We start from the raw sequence: 19,146 nt of genomic DNA, 5'->3' as shown, positions 1-19,146 counted from the left end.
TTTGGGCCATTTTGGGCCGTTTCAGGTTGTTTTGGGGCCATTTCGGGGGTATTTGGGGCCATTTCTGGCCATTTTGGGGCCATTTCAGGGGTATTTGGGTCCATTTGGGGGGTATTTGAGGCCATTTTGGGGCCATTCTGGGGCTATCTGGGGCCGTTTGGGGCCATTTTGGGGTTATTTGGGGCAGTTTTGGGGCCATTTCAGGCCATTTGGGGGGTATTTGGGCCCTTTTTGGGGCCATTCTGGGGCTATTTGGGGCCGTTTTGGGCCGTTTCAGGCCATTTCGGGGCCATTTCAGGGGTATTTGGGGCCGTTTTGGGCTGTTTTGGGGCCATTCTGGGAGGTATTTGGGGCCCTTTTGTGGCCATTCTGGGGCTGTTTGGGGCCATTTTGGGGGTATTTGGGGCCGTTTCAGGCCGTTTCGGGGCCATTTCAGGGGTATTTGGGGCCATTTTGGGCTGTTTTGGGGGCATTCTGGGAGGTATTTGGGGCCGTTTGGGGGCCATTCTGGGGCTGTTTTGGGCCATTTTGGGCCCTTTTGGGGCTATTTTGGGCTGTTTTGCTCCGTTTTGGGGGTATTTGGGGCTGTTTTGGGGTGTTTTGGGCCATTTCAGGGGTATTTGGGGCCATTTTGGGGCTATTTGGGGCTGTTTTGGCCATTTTGGGGGTATTTGGGGCCGTTTGGGGGGTATTCGGGGCCATTTTGGGGTGTTTCAGGCCGTTTCGGGGCCATTTCAGGGGTATTTGGGGCCATTTTGGGCTGTTTTGGGGGCATTCTGAGAGGTATTTGGGGCCGTTTTGGGGCCATTCTGGGGCTGTTTTGGGCCATTTTGGGCCCTTTTGGGGCTGTTTGGGGCTGTTTTGGGCCGTTTTAGGGGTATTTGGGGCCGTTTTGGGGGTATTTGGGGCCGTTTCGGGCCGTTTTGGGGGTATTTTGGGCCGTTTTGGCTCCCGTCACCCCAGCAGCCGGCTGTACTCGGCCAGCGCCGACGACTTCTTGACCCCGTCCCAGATCCGGGCGGCGTAATGGAACCTGGCGGGAAAAATCGGGAATGGACCGGGAATGACCCGGGAATGAACCGGGAATGAACCGGGAATGAACCCGGAATGAACCGGGAATGACCCGGGAATGGACCGGGAATGACCGGGGATGAACCCGGAATGAACCGGGAATGACCGGGAATAAAGTGGGAATAAACAGGGAATGACCCGGAATGAACCGGGGATGAACCCGGAATAAACCGGGAATGACCCGGGAATGAACCGGGAATGAACCCGGAATGAACCGGGAATGACCGGGGATGAACCCGGAATGAACCGGGAATGACCGGGAATAAAGTGGGAATAAACAGGGAATGACCCGGAATGAACCGGGGATGAACCCGGAATAAACCGGGAATGGACCGGGAATGACCCGGGAATGAACCCGGAATAACCTGGGAATGACCCGGGAGAAACCAGGAATAAACCCAGAATAAACTGGGAATAAACCAGGAATGACCTGGGAATGGACCGGGAATGAACCGGGAATGAACTGGGAATGAACCGGAAATAAACCCGGAATAAACTGGGAATGACCGGGAATAAACCAGGGATAAACCAGGATTCCCAGCCCATTCCCACCCCATTCCCGCCCCATTCCTGCCCATTTCCACCTCATTCCCACCACATTCTGGCCAATTCCCAGCCCATTCCCAGCATTCCCAGTCATTCCAACCCAATTCCCAGCCCATTACTCACATTCCTGCCCCATTCCCACCCCATTCCCGCTCATTCCCACCCCATTCCCACCCCATTCCCGCTCATTCCCACCCCATTCCCACCCATTCCCACCCCATTCCCACCCATTCCCACCCCATTCCCAGCATTCACCACATTCCCACCCCATTCCCGCCCATTCCAACCCCATTCCCGCCCCATTCCCGCCCATTCCCACCCCATTCCCGGCATTCCCGCCCCATTCCCGCCCCATTCCCACCCCATTCCCAGCCCATTCCCGGCATTCCCGCCCCATTCCCGCCCATTCCCGCCCCATTCCCATCCCATTCCCATCCCATTCCCGCCCCATTCCCGCCCCATTCCCGCTCATTCCCACCCCATTCCCACCCATTCCCACCCCATTCCCACCCCATTCCCACCCATTCCCGTCATTCCCGCCCCATTCCCGCCCCATTCCCGCCCATTCCCACCCCATTCCCGCCCATTCCAACCCCCATTCCCTCCCATTCCCTCCCATTCCCACCCCATTCCCGCCCATTCCAACCCCCATTCCCGCCCCATTCCCACCCCATTCCCAACCCCATTCCCGCCCCATTCCCACCCCATTCCCGGCATTCCCACCCCATTCCCACCCCATTCCAACCCCCATTCCCGGCATTCCACCCCATTCCCACCCCATTCCCTCCCATTCCCACCCCATTCCCGTCATTCCCACCCCATTCCCACCCATTCCAGCCCCATTCCCACCCCATTCCCACTCATTCTCGCTCATTCCAACCCCATTCCCAGCCCATTCCCGCTCATTCCCACCCCATTCCCACCCATTCCCGCCCATTCCCGCCCATTCCCACCCCATTCCCGACATTCCCAGCCCATTCCCGCTCATTCCCACCCCATTCCCACCCCATTCCCGCCCCATTCCCGACATTCCCACCCCATTCCCACCCATTCCCGGCATTCCCTCCCATTCCCACCCCATTCCCACCCCATTCCCAACATTCCCACCACATTCCCACCCCATTCCCACCCCATTCCAACCCCCATTCCCGCCCAATTCCCAGCCCATTCCCACCCCATTCCCACCCATTCCCGGCATTCCCGCCCCATTCCACCCCATTCCCGCCCCATTCCCAACCCATTCCCACCCCATTCCCGCCCCATTCCCACCCCATTCCCAACCCCATTCCCGCCCCATTCCCACCCCATTCCCGGCATTCCCACCCCATTCCAACCCCATTCCCGCCCCATTCCCGGCATTCCCACCCCATTCCCAACCCCATTCCCGCCCCATTCCCACCCCATTCCCGCCCATTCCCACCCCATTCCCACCCCATTCCCACCCATTCCCGCCCATTCCCGGCATTCCCACCCCATTCCCGCCCATTCCCACCCCATTCCCACCCCATTCCCACCCCATTCCCGATCATTCCCACCCCATTCCCACCCCATTCCCCCCCTATTCCCGCCCATTCCCACCCCATTCCCGCCCATTCCCACCCCATTCCCACCCCACTCCCGCCCATTCCAACCCCATTCCCACCCCATTCCCGGCATTCCCGCCCATTCCCGCCCATTCCCACCCCTTTCCTGCCCATTCCAACACCATTCCCACCCCATTCCCGACATTCCCACCCCATTCCCGCCTCATTCCCGCCCATTCCCACCCCATTCCCGACATTCCCACCCCATTCCCGCCCATTCCCGCCCCATTCCCACCCCATTCCCGTCATTCCCACCCCATTCCCACCCCATTTGCACCCCATTCCCGCCCATTCCCACCCCATTCCCACCCCATTCCCGCTCATTCTCGCTCATTCCCGCCCCATTCCCACCCCATTCCAACCCCATTCCCACCCCATTCCCACCCCATTCCCGACATTCCCAACCCCATTCCAACCCCATTCCCACCCATTCCCACCCCATTCCCGTCATTCCCACCCCATTCCCGCCCCATTCCCGCCCCATTCCCACCCCATTCCCGGCATTCCTGCCCCATTCCCACCCCATTCCCACCCATTCCAACCCCATTCCCACCCCATTCCCACCCATGCCCACCCATTCCAGCCAATTCCCACCCCATTCCCGCTCATTCCAACCCCATTCCCACCCCATTCCCACCCCATTCCCGCCCATTCCCATCCCATTCCCAGCCCATTCCCACCCCATTCCCGCCCCATCCCCACCCCATCCCCACCCCATTCCCGCCCATTCCCACCCCATTCCCGCCCCATTCCCACCCCATTCCTACCCATTCCAACCCCCATTCCCGCCCAATTCCCGACATTCCCACCCCATTCCCACCCCATTCCCACCCCATTCCCGCCCATTCCAACCCCATTCTCACCCCATTCCCAGCCCATTCCCACCCCATTCCCGCCCATTCCAGCCCCATTCCCACCCCATTCCCGCCATTCCCACCCCATTCCCAGCCATTCCCACCCCATTCCCGCCCATTCCCACCCCATTCCCACCCATTCCCACCCCATTCCCGGCATTCCCGCCCATTCCCGCTCACCAGTTCCGCTCCGTGAGCAGCGTATGGGACAGTTGGGCCCGGGCGGCCGCCAGGAGCCGCCCCCGGAGCCGGGACAGGAGGGACCCGAAGGCGCCGTGACCCCGGAACGGGGGGAGCAGCGGGAAGAGCGGCCCCCCCCCGGGAGCTGCCCCCCCCCGTCAGCGCCCGGACGCCTGGGCCCCTTCCCGGACTCCTGGGCCCCTTCCCGGATTCCTGGGCCCTTCCCGGACTCCTGGGCCCCTTCCCAGATTCCTGGGCCCTTCCCGGACGCCTGGGCCCTTCCCGGATTCCTGGGCCCCTTCCCGGATTCCTGGGCCCCTTCCCGGATTCCTGGGCCCCTTCCCGGACTTCTGGCCCCTTCCTGGACTCCTGGGCCCCTTCCCGGACTCCTGGGCCCCTTCCCGGACTCCTGGGCCCTTCCCGGACGCCTGGGCCCTTCCCCGGATTCCTGGGCCCTTCCCGGACTCCTGGGCCCTTCCCGGACTCCTGGGCCCCTTCCCGGATTCCTGGGCCCCTTCCCGGACGCCTGGGCCCTTCCCGGATTCCTGGGCCCCTTCCCGGACTCCTGGGCCCTTCCTGGACTCCTGGGCCCTTCCCGGATTCCTGGGCCCCTTCCCGGACTCCTGGGCCCTTCCTGGACTCCTGGGCCCCTTCCCGGACTCCTGGGCCCCTTCCCGGACTCCTGGACCCTTCCCGGATTCCTGGGCCCCTTCCCAGATTCCTGGGCCCTTCCCGGACTCCTGGACCCTTCCCGGGATTCCTGGGCCCTTCCCGGACTCCTGGGCCCTTCCCGGGATTCCTGGGCCCTTCCCGGATCCCTGGGCCCCTTCCCGGATTCCTGGGCCCTTCCCGGATTCCTGGGCCCCTTCCCGGACTCCTGGGCCCCTTCCCGGACTCCTGGGCCCTTCCCGGACGCCTGGGCCCCTCCTCCCTCCCCTTCCCGGACGCCGGGGCCCTCACCGGTGCGGGGGGGGGCGTCGTCGCCCTCGGCCTCCATGAGCGGCAGCAGGAACAGGTTGACTTCGGCCTCCAGGAAGTCGTCGGGGAGGCCGGGGAAGAGGCCGCAGTCCAGCATGGAGAGAGACCCTGCGGGAAGGGCCCAGGAGTCTGGGAAGGGGCCCAGGAGTCCGGGAAGGGCCCAGGAATCCGGGAAGGGCCCAGGAATCCAGGAAGGGGCCCAGGAGTCCGGGAAGGGGCCCAGGAATCCAGGAAGGGCCCAGGAATCCGGGAAGGGGCCCAGGAGTCCGGGAAGAGCCCAGGAGTCCGGGAAGGGGCCCAGGAATCCGGGAAGGGCCCAGGAATCCGGGAAGGGGCCCAGGAATCTGGGAAGGGGCCCAGGAGTCCGGGAAGGGCCCAGGAGTCCGGGAAGGGCCCAGGAGTCCGGGAAGGGGCCCAGGAATCCGGGAAGGGCCCAGGAATCCCGGGAAGGGCCCAGGAGTCCGGGAAGGGGCCCAGGAATCCGGGAAGGGCCCAGGAGTCCAGGAAGGGGCCCAGGAATCTGGGAAGGGGCCCAGGAGTCCGGGAAGGGCCCAGGAGTCCGGGAAGGGCCCAGGAGTCCAGGAAGGGGCCCAGGAGTCTGGGAAGGGCCCAGGAATCCGGGAAGGGGCCCAGGAATCCGGGAAGGGGCCCAGGAATCCGGGAAGGGGCCCAAGAGTCCGGGAAGGGGCCCAGGAATCCGGGAAGGGCCCAGGAATCCGGGAAGGGGCCCAGGAGTCCAGGAAGGGGCCCAGGAGTCCGGGAAGGGCCCAGGAGTCCGGGAAGGGCCCCGGCGTCCGGGAAGGGCCCAGGCGTCCGGGCGCACCCTTGTACTTGAGGTGTGAATGGGCCATCAGCCGGTCGAGCACCAGGTGCATCTGCCGCAGGCGCCGGGGACAAAAGGCCTCCGCGGGGGCCTTGTTCTGCACGAAGACTGGGGAACGGTGACAGCGTCACCGCGACGGCGTCACCGTCACCGCGACGGCGTCACCATCACCGTGACGGTGTCACCATGACGGCATCACCGGTACCGCAACAGCGTCACCATGACGGCATCACCTGTACCGCCCGGGTGTCGCACAGCCCCCCTGGAGGACTCACAGCCACCCTTGGAGGACTCATGGCCGCCCTGGAGGACTCATGGCCACCCCTTCGAGGACTCATGGCCGCCCCTTGGAGGACTCATGGCCGCCCCTTGGAGGACTCATGGCCGCCCTGGAGGACTCATGGCCGCCCCTTGGAGGACTCATGGCCGCTCCTGGAGGACTCATGGCCGCCCTGGAGGACTCATGGCCACCCCCGGAGGACTCATGGCCACCCCTGGAGGACTCATGGCCGCCCCTTGGAGGACTCATGGCCGCTCCTGGAGGACTCACGGCCGCCCTGGAGGACTCATGGCGCCTCTTGGAGGACTCATGGCGCCTCTTGGAGGACTCATGGCCGCCCTGGAGGACTCATGGCCTCCCCTGGAGGACTCATGGCCACCCTGGAGGACTCATGGCCGCCCCTGGAGGACTCATGGCCACCCTTGGAGGACTCATGGCCGCCCCTGGAGGACTCATGGCCTCCCCTGGAGGACTCATGGCCACCCCTGGAGGACTCATGCCCACCCTTGGAGGACTCATGGCCGCCCCTGGAGGACTCATGGCCACCCCTGGAGGACTCATGGCCACCCTTGGAGGACTCATGGCTGCCCCTTGGAGGACTCATGGCCGCCCTGGAGGACTCATGGCCACCCTGGAGGACTCATGGCCTCCCCTGGAGGACTCATGGCCACCCCTGGAGGACTCATGGCCGCTCCTTGGAGGACTCATGGCCGCCCCTTGGAGGACTCACGGCCGCTCCTTGGAGGACTCATGGCCACCCCTGGAGGACTCATGGCCACCCCTTGGAGGACTCATGGCCGCCCTGGAGGACTCATGGCCGCCCCTGGAGGACTCATGGCCGCCCCTTGGAGGACTCACGGCTGCCCCTTGGAGGACTCATGGCTGGTCCTGGAGGACTCATGGCCACCCTGGAGGACTCATGGCCGCCCCTTGGAGGACTCATGGCCGCCCTGGAGGACTCATGGCCGCTCCTTGGAGGACTCATGGCCGCCCCTTGGAGGACTCACGGCCGCTCCTTGGAGGACTCATGGCCACCCCTGGAGGACTCATGGCCGCCCCTTGGAGGACTCATGGCCGCCCTGGAGGACTCATGGCCGCCCCTGGAGGACTCATGGCCGCCCCTTGGAGGACTCACGGCTGCCCCTTGGAGGACTCATGGCTGGTCCTGGAGGACTCATGGCCACCCTGGAGGACTCATGGCCGCCCCTTGGAGGACTCATTGCTGCTCCCTGGAGGACTCATGGCCACCCCTTGGAGGACTCACGGCCGCCCCTGGAGGACTCATGGCCACCCTTGGAGGACTCTTGGCCGCTCCTTGGAGGACTCATGGCGCCTCTTGGAGGACTCATGGCCGCCCTGGAGGACTCATGGCCGCCCCTGGAGGACTCATGGCCGCTCCTTGGAGGACTCATGGCCGCCCCCTGGAGGACTCATGGCCACCCTGGAGGACTCATGGCCTCCCCTGGAGGACTCATGGCCACCCCAGAGGACTCATGGCGCCTCTTGGAGGACTCATGGCCGCCCTGGAGGACTCATGGCCGCCCCTGGAGGACTCATGGCCGCTCCTTGGAGGACTCATGGCCGCCCCCTGGAGGACTCATGGCCACCCTGGAGGACTCATGGCCACCCCGGAGGACTCATGGCCGCCCCTGGAGGACTCATGGCCGCTCCTGGAGGACTCATGGCCACCCTGGAGGACTCATGGCCACCCCTTGGAGGACTCATGGCCACCCCCTGGAGGACTCATGCCCGCCCCTTGGAGGACTCATGGCCACCCTTGGAGGACTCATGGCTGCCCCTTGGAGGACTCATGGCCACCCCGGAGGACTCATGGCCACCCTGGAGGACTCATGGCCGCTCCTTGGAGGACTCATGGCCGCCCTGGAGGACTCATGGCCACCCTGGAGGACTCATGGCCACCCCGGAGGACTCATGGCCGCCCCTGGAGGACTCATGGCCGCTCCTGGAGGACTCATGGCCACCCTGGAGGACTCATGGCCACCCCTTGGAGGACTCATGGCCACCCCCTGGAGGACTCATGCCCGCCCCTTGGAGGACTCATGGCCACCCTTGGAGGACTCATGGCTGCCCCTTGGAGGACTCATGGCCACCCCGGAGGACTCATGGCCGCTCCTTGGAGGACTCTTGGCCGCTCCTTGGAGGACTCATGGCGCCTCTTGGAGGACTCATGGCCGCCCTGGAGGACTCATGGCCACCCCGGAGGACTCATGGCCGCCCCTGGAGGACTCATGGCCGCTCCTGGAGGACTCACGGCCGCCCTGGAGGACTCATGGCCACCCCTGGAGGACTCAGGCCGCTCCTTGGAGGACTCATGGCCGCCCTGGAGGACTCATGGCCGCCCTGGAGGACTCATGGCCGCCGCGCTCACCCAGCTGCGGGTTGTACTCGGTGGCCTCGTCTGCTCCGGCGCCGCCGGCCTCGTGTCCCGGTGACGGCGTCGCCGGTTTCACCATCTCAGCCGCCTGTAGGAACCTGCCGGGAACAACCGGCGTCGGCAACAGGCGGCGCCGCCTGGACGCCCCTATGGGTCCCTATGGCTTCCTATAGGGTCTATGGGTCTCTGTGTGTCCCCGGGCTCCGGGTGTTGTCACCTGGACAGGCTGACGCCAATGAACCAGAGGGGTCTATAGGGGATCTATGGGTCTCTATAGGTCCCTATGGGTCACTATAGGGTCCATGGGGGGGTTCCTATAGGTCTCTATAGGGTCTATGGGTCTCTATGTGTCCCTGTGCTCCAGCTGTTGTCACCTATACAGGCTGATATCCATAAACTGTGTGTGGGGGGGTCTATAGGGGATCTATGGGTCTCTATGGGTTCCTATAGGTCCCTATGGGTCTCTATGGGTCACTATAGGGTCCACGGGGGGGTTCCTATGGGTCCCTATAAGGTCTCTATGTTTCCAGTGCTCCGGGTGTTGTCACTTGGACAGGCTGACGCCAATGAACCTGCGGGGTCTATAGGGGATCTATGGGTCTCTATGGGCTCCTATAGGTCCCTATGGGTCTCTATGGGTCTCTATGGGTCACTATAGGGTCCATGGGGGGTTCCTATGGGTCTCTATAGGGTCTCTGGGTCTCTATGTTTCCGGTGCTCTGGGTGTTGTCACCTGGACAGGCTGATATCCATGAACTGGGAAGGGTCTATAGGGCATCTATGGGTCTCTATAGGGTCTATGGGTCTCTATAGGGTCTATGGGTGTCTATGTGTCCCCGTGCTCCGGCTGTTGTCACCTATACAGGCTGATATCCATGAACTAGGAAGTATGGGTCTATAGGGTCTCTATGGGTTCCTATTGGTCCCTATGGGTCTCTATGGGTCACTATAGGGTCCATGGGGGGTTCCTATGGGTCTCTATAGGGTCTCTGGGTCTCTATGTTTCCGGTGCTCCAGGTGTTGTCACCTGGACAGGCTGACGCCAATGAACCAGGGGGGGTCTATAGGGGATCTATGGGTCTCTATAGGTCCCTATGGGTCTCTATGGGTCACTATAGGGTCCACGGGGGGTTCCTATGGGTCTCTATAGGGTCTATGGGTCTCTATGTGTCCCTGTGCTCCGGCTGTTGTCACCTATACAGGCTGATATCCATAAACTGTGTGTGGCGGGAGGTCTATAGGGGATCTATGGGTCTCTATGGGTTCCTATAGGTCCCTATGGGTCACTATAGGGTCCACGGGGGGGTTCCTATGGGTCCCTATAAGGTCTCTATGTTTCCAGTGCTCCGGGTGTTGTCACTTGGACAGGCTGACGCCAATGAACCGGGGGGTCTATAGGGGATCTATGGGTCTCTATGGGTTCCTATAGGTCCTGTGGGTCTCTATGGGTCTCTATGGGTTACTATAGGGTCCATGGGGGGTTCCTATGGGTCTCTATAGGGTCTATGGGTCTCTATGTTTCCGGTGCTCCGGGTGTTGTCACCTAGACAGGCTGATATCCATGAACTGGCGGGTCTATAGGGGATCTATGGGTCTCTATGGGCTCCTATAGGTCCCTATGGGTCTCTATTGGTCTCTATGGGTCACTATAGGCTCCATGGGAGGTTCCTATGGGTCTCTATAGGGTCTCTGGGTCTCTATGTTTCCGGTGCTCCGGGTGTTGTCACCTGGACAGGCTGATGTCCATGAACTGGGAAGGGTCTATAGGGCATCTATGGGTCTCTATAGGGTCTATGGGTCTCTATAGGGTCTATGGGTGTCTATGTGTCCCCGTGCTCCGGCTGTTGTCACCTATACAGGCTGATATCCATGAACTAGGAAGTATGGGTCTATAGGGTCTCTATGGGTTCCTATTGGTCCCTATGGGTCTCTATGGGTCACTATAGGCTCCATGGGGGGTTCCTATGGGTCTCTATAGGGTCTCTGGGTCTCTATGTTTCCGGTGCTCCGGGTGTTGTCACCTGGACCAGCTGATGTCCATGAACTGGGGGGGGTCTATAGGGCATCTATGGGTCTCTATAGGGTCTACACGGGTCTATGGGTCTCTATAGGGTGTATGGGGGGGTCTAAGGGTCTCTATAGGGTCTATGGGTCTCTATGTGTCCCCGTGCTCCGGCTGTTGTCACCTATACAGGCTGATATCCATGAACTGGGGGTTCTATAGGACCCTATGGGTCTCTATAGGGTCTATGGGTCTCTATAGGGTGTATGGGGGGTCTATGGGTCTCTATAGGGTCTATGGGTCTCTATAGGGTCTATGGGTCTCTATGTGTCCCCGTGCTCCGGCTGTTGTCACCTATACAGGCTGATATCCATGAACTGGGGGTTCTATAGGTCCCTATGGGTCTCTATAGGGTCTATGGGTCTCTATAGGGTGTATGGGGGGTCTATGGGTCTCTATAGGGTCTATGGGTCTCTATGCGTCCCCGTGCTCCGGCTGTTGTCACCTGTACAGGCTGATGTCAGTGAACCAGTCCTGCACCAGCAGCACCACGTGACACACGGTGAAGAGGAAGGCGGCGATCTGCAGCGACTGTTGGGACAACCGGTGTCACCCGGTGTCACCCATTGTCACCTGTTGTCACCCGGTGTCACCCATTGTCCCCATTTCCACCCTGTGTCCCCCTATCCCCATTGTCACCCGTTGTTATCCAGCGCTACCCACTCACCCGGTGTCACCCGTTGTCACCCGGTGTCACCCATTGTCACCCGGCGTCACCCATTGTCCCCATTTCCACCCTGTGTCCCCCTATCCCCATTGTCACCCATTGTCATCCAGCGCCACCCACTGTCACCCGGTGTCACCATTTTCACCCCATATCCCCACAGTGTCACTCGGCATCACCTGGTGTCACCGATTCCCATTGTCACCCGGCGTCCCCATTGTCACCATACGTCACCGCGTGTCCCCATTTTCACCCCATGTCCCTGCATCCCCATTGTCACCCGGTGTCACCAATTGTCACCCGGTGTCACTCGGCAACCCCCGTGTCCCCATTTTCACCCCATGGCCCCGTATCCCCCTTGTCACCCAGTGTCACCGCGTGTCACCCGGCGCCCCCATTTCCCTGTGTCCCCATTGTCACCCGGCGTCACCGATTGTCACCCGGTGTCACCCGTTGCGCCCGTTTTCACCCCGTTTCCCCCCATTTTCACCCCGCATCCCCCTGTCCCCCTGGTGTCCCAGTCGCGCTGTAGTCGCGCTGTAGTCGCGCTGTAGTCGCGCTGTTGTCCGGCGGTACCTGGGCCTCGACGCAGCCGTGGGGCAGCCCGAACTCGGGCGGCAGCTTCCGCTCGTTGTTGATCAGGTGGTCGAGGAGGGCGGGGCTGAGCAGCGGCTGGGGGGCGGGGCCAAGCAAGGGGGCGGGGTCAGTGCACGGAGGGGGCGGGGCCAGCGCGGGGGGGGGCGGGGTCCATGCAAAACGAGGGGGGTGTCGGGGCTGTGGGGCTGAGCAGGGGGAGGGGGTGGAGCCCTGGGGGCGGGGCCAGGGAGATGGGGGCGGGGCCTGGGGGGCGGGGGGCGGGGCCTGGGGGCGGGGGGGTCATTTCAGTGCCCTGGGGGTGGGATGAGGGACGTGGGGGCGGGGCCAGTGCCAAGGGGGTGGGGCCATGGCACAAGGGGCGTGGCCAGGGTGAAGGGGGGCGTGTCCCAGGGGGTGGTCCCAAGGAGGGGGCGTGTCCAAGGGGGCGTGTCCTGGAGTTGGGGGGGGCGGTTCTCAGGATCCCAGGGGGCGTGTCCAAGGGGAGGGCCTGGGACGGGGGGCGTGTCCCGGGGTCGGGGGGCGTGGCCAGGATCCAGGGGGCGGGTCCCGGGCTCAAGGGGGCGGTTCCCCAATGAGGGGGCGTGTCTGGGATCCCAGGGGATGGGTCCTGGGCTCAGGGGGGCGGGTCCCGGGCTCAAGGGGGCGGGTCCAAGGGGGGAGCATCCAGGATCCCAGGGGGCGTGTCCCGGGCTGAAGGGGGCGTGTCCGGAGGGGCGGGACCTGCGTGTCCAGGATCCCAGGGGGTGGGTCCCCGGGCGGGGGGGCGTGTCCAAGGCGGGGGGCGGGTCCAGGACCCCAGGGGGCGGGTCCAGGATCCCAGGGGGCGGGTCCCGGGCTGAAGGGGGCGGGTCCCCAATCAGGGGGCGTGTCCAGGACCCCAGGAGGCGTGTCCAAGAGGGGGCGTGTCCAAGAGGGGGCGTGTCCCGGGCTGAAGGGGGCGGGTCCAGGACCCCAGGGGGCGGGTCCAGGACCCCAGGGGGCGTGTCCAGGACCCCAGGGGGCGTGTCCCGGGCTGAGGGGGCGTGTCCGGGGGCGGGACCTGCGTGTCCAGGAACACGACCCTCTCCTGGGTGATGAAGAAGTCGACGCCCCCCGTCTGGTGCCCCCCCCTCTCCTTGAGCTCGGGGCTCTGGGGGCGGAACACGAAGGCCCTGGGGGCGGGGCCGGGGTCAGGGGCGGGGCCTGGGGTGGGGGAGGAGTCTGGGGACTCCCCCCCCCCCCAAGGGGCCCCCACACCCCACAGAGCCCCCTCCGGGTGACGCAACAGCCCATAGATGTGACGCAACACCCCATAGAACACCCTATAGAACACCCTATGTGACACCCTACATGTGTCACCCTATATGACACCCTATGTGACACTGTCACCCTGACACCCCCATGTGTCACCCTATGTGTCACCCCATATGACACCCTATATGACACCCTGTCACCCCTACACCCCATGTGTTACCCCCTACACAACACCCTATGTGACACCCTACATGCGTCACCCTATGTGACACCGTCAGGCCTACACCCCATGTGTCACCCTATGTGTCACCCCATGTGTCACCCCATGTGTCACCCCATGTGTCACCCCATGTGACACCCTGTCACCCCTACACAACACCCCATGTGTCACCCCCTACACGTGTCACCATATATGACACCGTATGTGACACATTGTCACCCCTAGACCCTATGTGTCACCCTATATGACACCCTGTCACCCCTACACCCCATGTGTCACCCGCTACACAACATCCTATGTGACACCCTACATGTGTCACCCTATATGACACCCTATGTGACACCTTGTGGCCCCTACACTCCATGTGACACCCTATGTGACACCCTGTCATCCCTACACCCCATGTGTCACCCTATGTGTCACCCTATGTGACACCCTGTCACTCCTACACCCCATGTGTCACCCTATATGACACCCCACATAACACACAGGGTGTCACCCCATGTGACACCCTATGTGACACCCTAAATGTGTCACCCTATATGACACCCTATGTGACACTGTCACCCCTACACCCTATGTGTCACCCTATATGACACCCTATCATCCCCTACACGACACTCTATGTGACACCCTCCATATGTCACTCTATATGACACCCTATGTGTCACCCTATGTGACACCCTGTCACCCCTACACCCCATGTGTCACCCCATGTGTCACCCCATGTGTCACCCCATGTGATACCTTGTCACCCTGACACCCCATGTGTCACCCTATGTGTCACCCTATGTGACACCCCATGTAACACCCTGTCACCCCTACAGCCCATGTGTCACCCTATGTGACACCCTATGTGACACCTTGTCACCCCAACACCCCATGTGTCACTGTATGTGACACCCCATATAACACATAGGCTGTCACCTCAGTTGACACCCTATATGACACCCTGTCATTCCGACACCCCATGTGTCACCCCATGCGTCACCCCATGTGTCACCTTGTCACCCCAACACCCCATGTGACACCCCATGTGACACCCCATGTGACACCCCATGTGACACCCCATGTGACACCTTGTCACCCCAACACCCCATGTGTCACCCTATGTGTCACCCTATACGACACCCCATGTGACACCCTGTCATCCCGACAGCCCATGTGTCACCCCATGTGTCACCCCATGTGTCACCTTGTCACCCTGACACCCCATGTGTCACCCTATGTGTCACCCTATGTGACACCCTATGTGACACCTTGTCACCCCAACACCCCATGTGTCACCCCCTACACGACACCCTATATAACACCCTATAGAGCCCCCCACGTGCCCTATAGGCACCCTGTACGCCCCCTTTAGCCCCGCCCCCCGCAGCCCCAGGCCCCGCCCCCCCACCTCAGGCCCCGCCCCCACCTGGGGTCCTCCTCCGGCTGATTGGCCGCCAGGAGTGACATCAGCGTCGACTTCCCGGTGCCCTGGAGCCCCAGGACCCCCACGACCAGGACGTCCGTCTGGTCCAGCAGGAACTGCGGGAAGGGCCCAGGCGTCCGGGAAGGGCCCAGGCGTCCGGGAAGGGGCCCAGGAATCCGGGAAGGGGCCCAGGAATCCGGGAAGGGGGCCCAGGAATCCGGGAAGGGGCCCAGGAGTCCGGGAAGGGCCCAGGAATCCCGGGAAGGGGCCCAGGAATCCGGGAAGGGCCCAGGAATCCCGGGAAGGGGCCCAGGAATCCGGGAAGGGCCCAGGAATCCGGGAAGGGGCCCAGGAATCCGGGAAGGGGCCCAGGAAACCGGGAAGGGCCCAGGAATCCCGGGAAGGGGCCCAGGAATCCGGGAAGGGCCCAGGAATCCCGGGAAGGGGCCCAGGAATCCGGGAAGGGCCCAGGAGTCCGGGAAGGGGCCCAGGAAACCGGGAAGGGCCCCAGGAAACCGGGAAGGGCCCAGGAATCCCGGGAAGGGGCCCAGGAATCCGGGAAGGGGCCCAGGAATCCGGGAAGGGCCCAGGAGTCCAGGAAGGGCCCAGGAGTCCGGGAAGGGGCCAGGAATCCGGGAAGGGGCCCAGGAATCTGGGAAGGGGCCCAGGAGTCCGGGAAGGGCCCAGGAATCCGGGAAGGGGCCCAGGAATCTGGGAAGGGGCCCAGGAATCCGGGAAGGGGCCCAGGAGTCCGGGAAGGGCCCAGGAAACCGGGAAGGGCCCAGGAATCCGGGAAGGGGCCCAGGAATCCGGGAAGGGGCCCAGGAATCCGGGAAGGGGCCCAGGAATCCGGGAAGGGGCCCAGGAATCCGGGAAGGGCCCAGGAATCCGGGAAGGGGCCCAGGAGTCCGGGAAGGGGCCCAGGAATCCGGGAAGGGGCCCAGGAGTCCGGGAAGGGGCCCAGGAGTTCGGGAAGGGGCCAGAAAACCGGGAAGGGGCCCAGGAGTCCGGGAAGGGCCCAGGAATCCCGGGAAGGGCCCAGGAGTCCGGGAAGGGCCCAGGAATCCCGGGAAGGGGCCCCGGCGTCCGGGGGCGTCACCTCCAGGGCGCTGTCGCACCAGTTCATGGCCTCGTCCACCAATTTGATGCTGCTCCTCATGCGCTCGGGCGGGGCCAGCCGCGCCTGCCCCGCCCCCGCTGCGGGAGGGGGCGGGGTCAGCGGGGAAACCCCGCCCCCCTTCCTCGTCTTCCCCCCCCCGCAGCCCTGGGCTCTCCCCAAGCCCCGCCCACCGCTAAGCCCCGCCCCCCGGTCCCGCTCCTCCCTATAGCCCCGCCCCCTACATAAGCCCCGCCCCCATTAGCCCCCTCCACTCCTTAAAGCCCCTCCCTGCTGTGTAGCCCCGCCCCCCAGTTGCAACCCCCCCTAGCCCCGCCCCCAGGCCTTAGCCCCCACCCACTAGGCCCCAGCCCTGCCCAAGCCCCGCCCACCGCTTAGCCCCGCCCTCAGGTCCCGCTCCTCCCTATAGCCCCGCCCCCTATATAAGCCCCGCCCCATTAGCCCCACCCCGCTCCTTAAAGCCCCTCCCTGCTGCGTAGCCCCGCCCCCAGCCCTCAACTATTTAGGCCCTACCCCCTGCCTGAGCCCCGCCCACCTCCTCAGGCTCCACCTCCATTCACCTTCCCCCTACCCCCTGGCCCCACCCCCTTGACGTCATCAGGCCCCGCCCCCTCCCAGACCCCGCCCCCACCAAGGCCTCGCCCCCGCTCACCTTCCCCCCACCCCTGGCCCCACCCCCTTGACGTCATCGGGCCCTACCCCCTCTCAGACCCCGCCCCCTCCCAGACCCCGCCCCCACCAAGGCCCCGCCCCCGCAGGCCCCGCCTCCTCCCAGGCCCCTCCCCCCTTAGGCCCCGCCCCCCGCTCACGGTCCAGCCCCCCCGGGGGGGGCAGCGCCCGGTTGTGCAGCTGGTAGACGGGCTGGGTGGGGCGGGGCTCCGGGCGGGGCGGGGCCAGCGCCGGCCCCTCCCCCGCGGCCCCGCCCCCGCCCCGCCCCTCCTCCCGCGCCTTCATCAGCACGATGGGCGGGGCCGCGGGCGGCGCGGGGGGCGGGGCCGCGCCGGGCGCCGCCCCCGATGACGTCACCACCTTGGCCTGGGGGGGTGGGGGGGGTGGCCAGGAGGGGGCGGGGCAACAACCCCAACCCCCCCAACAGGCTCCGCCCCCTCCCTCATCTCATCCAGACTCCGCCCCCATCCAGGTTCCCTCCCCTCAGGGATCCGCCCCCTCCCCTCCAGGCTCCGCCCCCTTCCCTCCATTTAGGCTCCGCCCCTCCGCCCCCCAGCCCAGGCTCCGCCCCCTCCCTCATTTAGACTCCGCCCCCTCCTTCCCCCTACCAGGCTCCACCCCTCCGCCCCCCCAGCCCAGGCTCCGCCCCATCCCCCATCCGGGCTCCACCCCCCCGGGCTCCGCCCCGCCCCCCGTTTAGGCCCCGCCCCTCCTCCCCCAGCCCAGGCTCCGCCCCCTCCCCTGTCTGGACTCCGCCCCCTCCCCCATCCGGGCCCCCCTTTAGGCTCCGCCCCCTCCCCGTCTGTGCTCCACCCCCTCCCCCATCCGGGCCCCTCCCCCCGTTTAGGCTCCGCCCCCTCCCCTGTCTGGGTTCCGCCCCCTCCCCCATCCGGGTCCCTCCCCCGTTTAGGCTCCTCCCCTCCTCCCCCCAACCCAGGCTCCACCCCCTCCCCTGTCTGGACTCCGCCCCCTCCCCCATCCAGACCCCCTCCCACCCATTTAGGCTCCGCCCCCTGCCCTCCCCCCCCCTCACCCGCTCCCCCGGGGGCTTGGCCAGGATGATCGGGGGCTTCTGGGGGGCTCCGCCCCCCGGCTCCTCCTCCTGCCGCACCAGGGGGCGGGGTCAGCGCCGGACACGCCCCCTCGGCCCTCCCACCCTCCCCTCGACCCCGCCCCCTCCTCACCTCTCCCCCCACCTCCAGGCCCCGCCCCCTTCCCCCGTAGCCCCGCCCACAACGGCCCCACCCTCCAGCCCCTCCCCTACCGCGGCCCCGCCCCCGGGAGCCCCGCCCCACCCCCTTAGCCCCGCCCACAACCTGCTCTGTAGCCCCGCCTCCCCCTCTAGCCCCACCCCCTTTGCCCCGGCCCCTCCCCCGCGCGGCCCCTCCCCCCTTGTCCCCCCGGCCCCGCCCACCCGTCGCTCCCAGGGGGCGGGGCCGGTGACGTCACGGGGCGGGGCCGGGGCGGCGGCGCCGTCGCGGGGGGGCGGGGCCGGGGGCGGGGCCGCGGCGGGGGGCGGGGCCGGCTCCTTGTCACGTGGCCAGCGGCGCCGCCCCCCCCCGCCCGGCTGGCTCTGCCCCGAGTCCGACATGGCGGCTACGGCCGGGACCTATAGGGGACACAAAGGGACCTATAGGGACGTATAGGGGACACGCAGGGACCTACAGGGACGTATAGGGACCTACAGGGGACACGCAGGGACCTATAGGGAACATGGAATGACGTATAGGGGACACAGAGAGACCTATAGGGACCCATAGGGGACATGGAATGACGTATAGAGGACACAGAGAGACCTATGGGGACCTGTAGGGGACACACAGGGACCTACAGGGGACACAAAGGGACCTATAGGGACCCATAGGGGACACGCAGGGACCTATAGGGGACACAAAGGGACCTATAGGGGACATGGAATGACGTATAGGGGACACAGAGAGACCTATAGGGACCCATAGGGGACATGGAATGACGTATAGGGGACATGGAATGACATATAGAGCACACAGAGAGACCTATGGGGACCTATAGGGGACACACAGGGACCTATAGGGGACACACAGGGACCTATGGGGACCTGTAGGGGACATGGAATGATGTATAGGAGACACAGAGAGACCTATAGGGAGCTATAGGGGACACACACTGACCTATAGGGGACATGGAATGACATATAGGGGACACAGAGAGACCTATGGGGACCCATAGGGGACACGCAGGGACCTATAGGGGACACATGGCGACCTATAGGGACCTACAAGGGACACAGAGAGACCTATGGGGATCTATAGGGACCTATAGGGGACACGCAGGGACCTATAGGGGACACAGAAGGACCTATAGGGAGCTATAGGGGACACACAGGGACCTATAGGGGACACGCGGGGACCTATAGGGGACACAGAGAGACCTATGGGGACCTGTAGGGACCTACAGGGACATATAGGGACCTATAGGGGA

At 64.5% G+C, this 19,146-nt stretch overlaps 1 protein-coding gene across 1 annotated transcript; it reads right to left on the bottom strand.

Annotated features, from left to right (window-relative positions):
• Window positions 1–886: 886 nt before the first annotated feature.
• Window positions 887–18,277, bottom strand: SMG9 (SMG9 nonsense mediated mRNA decay factor). Its single transcript, XM_088539110.1, has 13 exons — window positions 18,209–18,277; window positions 17,720–17,788; window positions 16,827–17,052; window positions 16,000–16,097; window positions 14,904–15,016; window positions 13,073–13,184; window positions 12,013–12,108; window positions 11,218–11,303; window positions 8,705–8,808; window positions 6,036–6,143; window positions 5,195–5,320; window positions 4,235–4,379; window positions 887–1,033 (listed from the first exon to the last, which is right to left on the bottom strand). Exons 1-13 carry the CDS (start codon window positions 18,275–18,277, stop codon window positions 955–957), a joined length of 1,431 nt encoding a protein of 476 aa, XP_088395236.1. The 3' UTR covers window positions 887–954.
• Window positions 18,278–19,146: the final 869 nt, after the last annotated feature.

This window comes from Tinamus guttatus, unplaced genomic scaffold (assembly GCF_059628265.1).
Source record: "Tinamus guttatus ecotype Peru unplaced genomic scaffold, ASM5962826v1 Tinamus_guttatus_pri_ptg001392l, whole genome shotgun sequence".
In the NCBI taxonomy this organism is placed as follows: Eukaryota; Metazoa; Chordata; class Aves; order Tinamiformes; family Tinamidae; genus Tinamus; species Tinamus guttatus.
Note: the sequence above shows the minus strand (reverse complement) of the source record. Positions and strands in the feature narration are given on the sequence as shown.

Excerpts from the sequence above, each read along its gene's own strand:
- SMG9 (XM_088539110.1), bottom strand. The coding sequence starts at position 18,277 with ATGTCGGACTCGGGGCAGAGCCAGCCGGGCGGGGGGGGGCGGCGCCGC. Across the intron at positions 5,321-6,035 it reads TTCACACCTCAAGTACAAGG|GGTCTCTCTCCATGCTGGAC; the intron begins GTGCGCCCGGAC and ends CCCTTCCCGCAG. Across the intron at positions 1,034-4,234 it reads CTGCTCACGGAGCGGAACTG|GTTCCATTACGCCGCCCGGA; the intron begins GTGAGCGGGAAT and ends TTTTCCCGCCAG.